At 38.4% G+C, this 10,680-nt stretch overlaps 1 protein-coding gene across 1 annotated transcript; it reads left to right on the top strand.

Moving 5' to 3' along the window:
* Nucleotides 1-6,949: 6,949 nt before the first annotated feature.
* Nucleotides 6,950-9,211, top strand: LOC104348544 (CARD- and ANK-domain containing inflammasome adapter protein). The gene has a single exon (XM_086463388.1). It carries the CDS (start codon nt 6,950-6,952, stop codon nt 9,209-9,211), a length of 2,262 nt encoding a protein of 753 aa, XP_086319514.1.
* Nucleotides 9,212-10,680: the final 1,469 nt, after the last annotated feature.

The raw sequence follows: 10,680 nt of genomic DNA, 5'->3' as shown, positions 1-10,680 counted from the left end.
AGAGATTTAGACAGAACAGCAAAGTTGTACTGGTGATAGATAACTGAATAGTAACAAATAGAATTCAAATGAAAGTTACATTTTAGCCATTTAATATGAAATAACTGAAATCAACTTACTTATTCTCTAAATATAGAATTCTAAACAATGAAGACAAGCTAAACCAGCACTGCCAGGAAATCTTTCTTAAACCTGAGTTGCCTTGCTTTTCCATACTGCAGTGAACAATGATATTGAAAAACTGAGAAGCAAAGACGTAATGTAAGAATTACAGTCGCTCAACGGTCACAAATAAGCTTGCTCAGAATTTTTTTTAATGGTGCTAATTATTATCAGTCTTCTGTAAAACTATGGCAGTAAGAAGAACCTAAAGGACTCACAGTGTAATAGCCACCTTCCCAAGCTCAGAGAGCTGGGAATACAGGAACCGTTTTCAAGGTAAACACAGAGAAACAAGAAACAAAGCTAGAATATTAGGAAGAAAAATAATAATGAAGCTTGTGGAGGCCTGAAACAACAGCTGTGGAGGAGGCAACAGATGCAGGGAATCTTCTCGGATGTATTACAAGAAGTCTATCTGGAAAACCAGTTGGACTCAGCCAGGCCCAACTGTTTCAATTGCCCTCTAATGGGTTTAAAGAGGGAATTAACTGAGCCTCTGTCCATTGCTCTCCCACTTGCAAGACCACAGTATCTTTTTGCTGCTGGTGGTGTTACTACAAAAAAATTTACCACTGCTAACTCAGAAGACATACTGCATTTTTTACAGAGTAATTATAACATGATTTTTCTTACTGGAATAAAAAAATATTGATATTGTTTTCCACACTAAACTGAAATAAGTTTTAGATTCCTTCACATTCAGAAAAAAACAGCTATAGAACTAAAATAAATGGATTTGAGCATTCTTTTGACATTAAAAAAAATATATACATTTTTGTGTAAATGGATTACTCAGGGCAAAATTTCAAATTTCATTAGCAAGACATTGTTTAGGTAAATGTCTGTACTACAGCTGATGCTTGACATCCAACTGTAATAACATCACAAATAATAGCAATTAAAACTGGTTTATGACATAGCAAAACATTATTTCCTTTCAAAGTAAATTAGTCATATCTACAGCATTTTATAATCAGTAAGAACAAAATTCTCCTGGCACACTGGTGTAAATTCAGAATAGTTTTTCACAAATTACATTTACAAAGAAAATTTGGCCAAAGGTTTCTGAAGGAGATCTAGTGGCACCACTGTATGCACCTTCTGGGAGTAATGCTGCCAGTAAGGTTGGCCTGATGAGTACAGGGGGTGTAAGGAGGATCTTGGTCTTCAACAGTTAAAGAACATCTACAATGTATTTCCTTCTGTAAGATTTCACTGACAAAGTGTATGTTCCTGACCCAAAACCACAAGGGCTTGTTTGGTTTAAAACGGAAAAAAAAATCTGCCCATTTTGGAGAAAAACCGTGGCCCTCTCTCCATTTGGTTTTGCTGATTCTTGAAGCCACCTCAACATTTAGTAACTTAATACTTTTACATTATTTACATTTTATGCTAATGATATGAGAGCTACCATTTTGCTGTAACTGCTTTCTATTAGCATTGGTCTGAAAGAACACATTTAAACTTCTAAAATTGTAAGATAAAAATAATGACTGATACAACTTCACACTAATACATTGGAAAATGCTATCTCCTCATTAGTAAAACCAGTATTAGTGTCCAGGTTTAGTCAACAGATTAACAGGCAAATTAGTTCTTAAATTTAAATTAAGCTTGTGACAGTAAAGACTTCTGCAGAATAAGTATAGAAACAACTAACTAGTAATACTCATCACTTAGACACAAAAATTGCAGTATTTATTTTTTTTACTTTGCATTACGAAAATTACAGTAACTATACATTTCATCATATCACCACTAACATTTTTTCTGTTTGTTTCAAACCAACTTTTATTTTATTTATTATGTTCTGAAACAAGAACATTGCTTTTCCTTAGCTCTGTGAAGCTGAGTTAGAAAGCTTTTTTTCCTTCTACTTCCACTATGCAGCTTCTCAGAAAACTACCTGGCAAGTAATTCCATGAAGAACTTTGGAAAAATACTTAAATCTAATTGTTCAAAAACCTGGCAAAAAATGGTTTCTAAGCAGTTTCGTCACTCTTCTTAAACTTCACTAATACATGCATGGTGCAAAACAACCCTAATCCTCACTGGCTGAGTTAAGCCTCGTTCCTACAGTTCGATTGAGACAGCCAGCCTGCTCTATCAGCATTTACAGCCATCAGTGGCTGTAATTTGAACAATTGCAGATGTGTATTATCCACTTACAATTACCCCAGGTTGGGAACCTCATAAACGTACACGCTAATCTTCAGAAAAAAGAACATGTTGCGTTGTACGGGTGCAGAACTTAACACAATCTTCATTTGTTTATACCTGAGGAAATAGTACTATAGTGTTGGGATAACACTGTGACTTGTATTGGAAATAGAATAAAATATCTTAATTATTATATCAGCTGTTGTATTATTACTTAGTATTTTGACAGCATCCATGAATAGTGGACAAAGCTGGGAAGCTGTGCCTTTTGCGAGGTTCCTCTTCCAAGTACAGGACCTGGCAGAGGACTCTGCAGGGGTGGCTATGCCCTACCATCGCACGGGTTGCAGAGAGGGTAAGATGGGAGCCCAGTGGGGCTAGTCTGAGATGCAAACTGGACCGATGAGCTTTGCCCTCCCTCCAGCAGCCCTGCTCAGGCCCCTGGTGATATGGGTGTTGCATGTGTGCCAGCACCACTCAGAGGACGGCGCTACTCAAGGGAACACCTCACATTTAAATACCAGCCAGGATAGAGATTTCTCAGCCCTGGGAAGGCCCCAAGCCTACTCTCTACAGAAATATGACTAACACAAACAAGATCACTCAGTGCCAAAGCTCCTCTTTAATTCCCTAATTTACTGCAGTTAATCTTTAGGCAAAACTAAGCACTACATTTTGTCTCTCTTGCAGACATTCTGACTAGTCAGCTTCTCTTCCAGTGTTATAATAAGTCAAGTACACTCTAATCATCAACACTGCTGTTTTTCAATCTAGCTATACCTAAATATAGTTCAATCTCAACCCGCTAGGCCACACTTAGATTTCTGGTTATCCAAAACAAAGCTTTATTCCTGAGCCATGTTTATTAATGAAAATGCCTTCATTACCCAGATACATTTCTCCATCCCTCATGATGTTTAGATAATGATGTTGGCTGTATTATCTCTTACAGACTAGTTATTCTACAGTGAGATATGTTCCCAATAAACAGTTGGCATCACTGCAAACAATTGTCTTAAATGAAATTAAAGTACACATTGGGAAGCATAAAAATATCACGGTGAGTGAAACCGTGTTATTAATGTCTGGCTTTCCACCCATTTTATCAAGAAAATGCCCTAGAGAACATGAGGAGTTCCTGGAAATCATTGAGCTGCGCTACAGGCCGTTCCAGCCGCAGGCGGTGGCCGGAGCTGCAGCTCCAGGCCGAGCGGGGGAGCCTCGGTGGAGAAATGGTGACCTCTGCAGGTGCCTCACCCCCGGCCACCCACCGCCCCTGCGCAGCCGGCAACGCGCACGCTGTCCTCTGGGCTGCCCTCATCCCTGAGAAATTAAAACGGAGAACATTAAATGTATAGTTGGTGATGACAGAGCAACACAAAATAAGCTGGAAAACACGGGCACGTGTTAATTTAAGAAATAAATGTTCATCTTTGAGAAGTCAGAAAACAATACTTCAAAGGACAAACACTTCAAAGTACTCCGTAACTTCAAAGCACTGCACCAGCATTAATAAACACTTAGGACATGTCTGTGAGGTAGAAAAAAATTTTCCTTTTTTAATGCTTGTGTAAACAGGGCACAGAGATTAAGTGATTTGCCCAAGGACACAAGTTAGTAGCAAAACTGAGACTGCACGTCAGAAGTAACTGGCTCAAGCCTCCCAGCTACAGCTGGGTTAAACCAGTTCCCTCTATGGACATCATTCAGCAGAGGCCAAAACCGAGATCTTTCCTATCAATAGGATCACCTACCCTTTTTAAGGGGCAATTACTGAAATATTATTAAAATACCATCAGCACACCTACAGCGTGAAGTTTCTCTGATGACACTATTGAAGCTGAACCTGCAGTAGTACCAATCACAATTTTTTTACCATGACCTTCTCAAGTAAAACATAAAATTTCCTCAATGCATATAAGCTGATCTGCTATATAACCCTCCTCTATACCCATACGGTTGAACACAAAGATCCTTAAATGCTATCTGACAAAGAAGATGGAAGCCAAACCCATAATTTTCTTCTCAGAATAAGCTAATAAGCCACAGTCCTTGGATAAGTGGAGCTGAAGAAGCCAGCAGAAATAAAAGTGGCCTGTGAAGTACTTAGCAAGAAAAAAAAAAATCACCTTATGCTACTCAGACAACAAATAAATGTAAAAGATAACAAAGGCGACCAAAGATTTGCCTCTTCCTCTCTCTAATTTATTTCTTTTCCTAGATCTTTAGTAATATTAAATTTTCCCATTCTCATTTTTAATGAAGAGCTTCCTGGTGATCCCACATGTTTGTGGTCTCAGGCGCTTAATTAAAGGAGAAGAGGTGTGGAACATTAATATTTTCCCGTCTCTAAAACATTTATATGTCAAATAAATAGAGTTAACAAGTTAAAAAAATATAAACAAAAAACCATGCTTCAAACAGCATTGAATCTCTTCTCAACCACTTGGGTTTTTAATCTTTTTGTGAAGTCATTGTTGGAACAAAGGCTTAATTCTAAAAGTAGTTAAAATGCTAATTAAAAAATAAAGGCTTTTAAACTGTAATTTCTAAAAACAAGCTTCCAAAATCTCTTGTCAAATGTGATTCTTGTTTTAAGACAGAATTTCCTCATAAGTCACATACTTATAATTAAGAACTTTTTTTAAAAAAAAAAAAAAAAATATTTTGAAGACTGTGATTTGCATCTACTAACAAGTAATTTGCTGCATATTATTTTCCCAAAAGTCCCACAGCGGCTCTGAAAGAGATGCTGCCTGCATATATTGTTCAAATGTTCCTCCTCAAGGCCAGTCAAGAGTACTGCACCCTTTCATTTGCACTATTTAGTAGTAAAATTTCCCCATTCAGAACACCAGGAAATTACTGACATACCAACAGACTCTTAAAGAGGGTTTTTAAATTTTCTGTTTCAACATTTTTCAGGAGTTCCAAAAATTCATGTGCTGCCTAATACTGCTCAGCACCCATGTAACATTTTTCATTGCCAGAACTCAAAACTTCCCCATGAAGGTAATCAAGTATTACTATCTCAGTTTTGCATAGGAACAATAATAACAATGACACAAAGATCTCATTTCATCAAACTTTAAGTGAGGACTATTAATTTGCTCAAGACACTGGTAGATCTGCAGTACTTTAGGTCAGATCTGAAGTCTAAATAATTTGCAGATCACAGCCTGAGTCATTAGCAGATTTGGGAACACAATCCAGACCTCCTGACTCCGTACAATAAACCACAGGTTTCCATGTTATGCGTTAACAATCATTAACTAAATGACAAAGGTTTTGCTATTCTTGGTGTAGTGCCCTTCTTTGCATTTCAGAGGAATTATTGGGCTCTAAAATTGGCTGTCAAGTTTGCTGACTTGGTAACTGGCTGTCTTTCAAAATATATATTAAAAATTTTGTCTTTCCCAGCTATTTCTTCAATAAATTTTTTTTTAATAGAATAAGCTTTGCGATCTTACTTATAAAACTAAAATCAACACAAAAAAATTAAAAATCTTATCAGTCACATCGTACACACTATTAAACAAAATACCTGAAAGGCAGCAGGACTCAACAGAAAAGACACTGAACTAAGAAACAGATGACAAAACTTCCCATTTGCTTAAATAAGGTCAAGCTTTCAGCTTTTCAGCTCATTTCACTTCTAGCTCTCACAGAACTGTAATCTCAATTTCTCTCTCAATTGGTTTCAAAACATGTAGATGATTATTATTTTTCCTTCTCTCCATAAGGAATTTTAACACAAATAAGGTAAATTAATTACAGCCAGATTCAAAGGCCCTACACCCATACTGAAGACTACACATATTCACAGATGTGAAGCTCTATTTAATTGTACTTTAAATGTTGCACCCTGAATCCCACGCCTCGATCCACCTCAGGTAAAAGAATTAAGATCCAGACAGGCTCCAGGTTAACAGCAGGAATGACAAGCTAAATGGCCTTTAAGTTAAATATACCTCATAGACTGAAGCTGTAACTCATATTAGAAAGACTGGATCACTTTTTATAACTAGCTGCTTATATGGTTTATTTTTATCTAGGTCTTTATAGTTTTGTTTCATTACATTATAGGGCTTTCAGCTACGTAGCTGGCAATGTGTACTCTTTCATTTAAGATCATACAAGGTATGTAATCATGGCAACAGTAACTACGCTGTGAATTTTCTTTTGTCATGTTTAATAGACTGGTCATTTAGGCACCTACGAAAACCAGCTTGGCCAGAGGAACGGAGGAGCTTGATAAACAAATATCTTCTATTCAAGTATCAGATTCGCAAAAGCATTTTTTTTCTCCCTAATTACATGTAAAAAATCTGGAAGAAGTATTCCAAGTGGAATATCTTTACGTATCACAGATTTTTGTTTTGTTATTAAACTTCACTTGTTGCTATGGAAGAACAGAGAAGATCAAAGGACTTCTAACAACTAGAAAACCAAAGGTGAGGGAGTTTTGATTTCTTTCTCATTCTTTAAAGATTTATCACTGAACTACAACGGGGTTTGGTTCAAAGTCCTATGAAAAGAACGTGTGAAATTATGTGAGCCTGCTTCGCTATTTCATATTTAACTTCAAACATCAAACAATAGCTCAATTCACTTTTGGATTAGCAACATGACCATGCACTCAACTAGCCTGTTTATAAATCCATACGCAATTGAAGTCGTAAGGACTAAGAAGGAAGAGCTAGTAGAAGGCATAAATGATCCAGACCATCTTCTGAACTGGCTGATAGACAACGGTATTTTTACCCCAGAAAAAAAGATGGTTATGAGTTTCTACAGGACACGAACAGAAAAAAACTCTCGAGTTTTAGACATACTAATTTCTCAAGGTGAACGAGCCTGCAGGCTCTTTTTTTATCCCTGTTTAAAGCAAGTGGAGCCAAAACTTTATAGCAAGATGAGAAAATACGTCAGTGAAGTCAATGAAAGCATTGGAGACGCTAGAAGACAATTGGTAGGATATTTACTGGAAAAAGACAAGGCTTGGTTTGAAAACAAACAGCACCAGCTCAAAAAAGATGGTCCTAGAAGAAAAAAGCAAGAATGGGCTATTAAGAAGAAAGGAAAAGAAACTCAACTGTCAAGGGCAGCAAAACCTAGAAAAGATCATGCTGATGTTAGCATCTTTGATGCAGTTGCTAAGGGCTGTCTTTCTGAATTGGAGGAAACATTGAAAGATAATGATATTAACGCACTAAACTCTTCAAGTGAAACACTTCTGCATGTTGCAGCCACTCATGGACATCTAACAATAATGAAATATTTGATCAACAAAGGTGCAAAGATAGATGTGAATGACAGGAAAGGAAGAACACCACTGCACAGGGCTGCTGAGAAGGGCCACAGTGACGCAGTGAAAGTGCTTCTCCGCTTTGGTGCTTACATGTACAGTTTGGATACCGACGGCAAGACACCGCTTCATTTGGCTGCACAGAACAACCACAGTCACATACTGAAGATGCTCCTGAAAGAAGAGGCAAGAAGCTACAGGAATCAGCACAACTTTTTGCACATGGCAGCTCTTAAAGATGAAAGCCATCTGGCAAGGATGCTTTTAAAGGCTGGTGCCTCCACTGATGGCAAGGATGAAAGAGGACAGACTGCTCTCAGTTATGCTGTTTCTCAGGGGTCTGAAAATACTGCAAAAGTACTGCTAGAAGCTGGAGCCAGAGTGGAGTCCAACCTGGCCGAAAGAGCCTTCAACAGCAACCACCCAGCCATCTTCAAAATACTACTGGAATATTCTAAAGATTTGTCATCTGACACAATGGAGTCAGCCCTTTTTAGAGCTGTACAGAAAAATCTGCATGATGTTGTAGCAGCTTTAATTGACAGAGGTACCGATATAAACGCCTACAATGAAATGCAGTACACTCCTTTACTGCTGGCATGTGAAACAGGCAAAGCTGAATCAGCAGAAGTTCTCATTGACAAGGGAGCAAACTTCGGAATAAAGACTCCTGCTTCAGACACAGCTTTGCACTTGGCAGTTCAAGCTGGGGCCGCTGCCATCGCAAATCTGCTTCTGCGCAAAGGGATGGAAATTAACCTTGTGAACCAAGCCGGTGAAACCCCACTCCATGCTGCAGCACTTCATAATAAAGGAGCATTAGTTGGCCTTTTGGTTAATGCTGGGGCCAAAATTAACGCTGTCACTAAAGAGTTTGTCACTCCCCTGCATATTGCAAGTCAGAGAGGTAACACCGACGTTGCCCAGCAGCTGCTGCACCACAAAGCCAATGTTAACGTTAAGGATAAGCAGTCAAAATCACCTTTACATTTTGCTGCTGAAAGGGGAGACAAAGCCATGGTAGAGATGCTTCTGAACGCTAATGCTGACCCCAACGCACAAGACAAGGAGAAAAAGACTCCCCTGCATGCTGCAGCTGTGAGAGGACATCTCAGTATCGTGAAAGTTCTGTTAGCTAAAAAAGCAAGATTTGGAGCCAAGGACATGGACGGATGTACTCCGATGCACTATGCGGCCACCAAAGGAGACACAGAGATTGCAAAAATTCTTCTGACATCAGGGAAAAATAACAACGTTGATGATAGAAACATTTGGAGAAAGACCGCACTGCACATTGCAGCGGAATACGGACACAGCGACTTGATAAATCTATTACTGAGCCACGGAGCTGCCATTAACGCCTTAGACAGCAGCAAGGATGCTCCATTGCATTGTGCCTGCAAGGCGGGACATTTTAATGCTGCAAATGCCCTCGTAAACTGGTCACAAGGAGAAAAAGCAAATTTACTAGCTGCTAACAGCCTCAAAAAGACCCCATTGCAAGTAGCAGAATTTAATAAAACAGAAAATCAGGCTCAAATTGTAATGCTTTTGAAAAAGAAAATGTTAATAACAAAATGAAATGGTAAAGCAAAAACCTCTAAATGTAAATGCAGAATTCTATTTTAATGTCATTTGAATAGTGCTGTGGCCAGTATAATTGAGAATTGCGTTAAGGCAGGCAGAATTAAACTAGCAATCAAAGGTGGCCACAGGAAAAAAGGATCTTAAAGACACTGTTAAACATCTAAGTATTGATCAGTCACTTGCTTCTCTCACAAATCTCGTACTTGGAACCTATATAAAAAGCACCAGTCTTAAACACATTGTGTATGACCTCCCCAAGTATCAGTCAAGACTTTTTTAAAAGAAAAAAAAAAGATAGAAAATAACTGTTCATATATCTGTGAATATTAGCCTATGTCTAGCTTAGTTAAGCATTGTTTGGTAAAATCGCATTTTTAAAAAGCCATCTATTATGAATAAGGAGACACCTGCATCCTCAAGGACAGAGAGCACAGTAATACTGGAGTAGGTAGCACTAGTTCTGTTTAGCTTAGGCAGACCTAACTGCAGAGTGCTGCCAAAAGAGACTGACCTGCCCTCCCTTTCAGTCCAGCCATGCCTGCCTGCTCCAGGTTATAGGTGGGAGCTGAGCCAACTTACTCCACAGCCATAATGGAACAAAGGGGAGATGCAGAGCAGCAAAGACCTGTCTCCTGAGGATAATGTAGTATTAGTTCGGTTTATGCCGATTACAGCATTGTGCTCTGAGCTAACTGGAGACCAGAAGGCATCTCCCTACAAATCACTAGTGGGGAGTTGCTCTAATCTAGACTTACCAGACTCATTCTCCATGCTAATAAATCCCATCAAGAGGCTTGGTATAAACCAACCAGAGAAGTAGTATGTGCCTAAAACTTTGCTAGTACAATGATGTTGTTTTCAGGACACTATTATGTGCTACACTGACATTCAATATTGGGCTGGACCCTCTTCTGATATTTCTATATTATACCCTATGACATGGCATTGACTGATCCCGAGACTATAACAGTTATTTTTCTTTCTATCTTTCATCATATCATTTGTCTAGGTTTTGCATTTTTAAGTAAAGATGAAAACAATAATATTTGCTGTTTATTAATTTCACTTTCAAATCAATTCCAGCACACAGATGAAATGTTCAGAATAAAAAAGGTTGCAACAGTTTATTTGTTCAAAATATTTGTAGTCATCTCTTAAAACAGAAACACTTTCTGGAGTTCACAGAAGGTCATTTTCTATACAATGATAATCAACCCTCACGGTTCTTCACTCTTCCCTTCAGTATATGATCAGAGGCTCAATTACCATGAAAGGCCAAACACTTCTTGTGAAACAAAACACAGATTTAAGAACGTATGGAAACAAAACTGTGATTTTTACAGCCATATTACAACACTTGAACTTGACCCGCGCAACACCCTGCTGCTGTCATCTTCTAGATGAATGAAAAGACACAACCGCATGCTTGGAGATACACAGAGGCCAGCAAAACCGACATCGGC

This window comes from Leptosomus discolor, chromosome 3 (assembly GCF_034619465.1).
Source record: "Leptosomus discolor isolate bLepDis1 chromosome 3, bLepDis1.hap2, whole genome shotgun sequence".
Taxonomy (NCBI): Eukaryota; Metazoa; Chordata; class Aves; order Leptosomiformes; family Leptosomidae; genus Leptosomus; species Leptosomus discolor.
Note: the sequence above shows the minus strand (reverse complement) of the source record. Positions and strands in the feature narration are given on the sequence as shown.

Coding starts and splice junctions, on each gene's coding strand:
- LOC104348544 (XM_086463388.1), top strand. CDS start 6,950: ATGACCATGCACTCAACTAGCCTGTTTATAAATCCATACGCAATTGAA.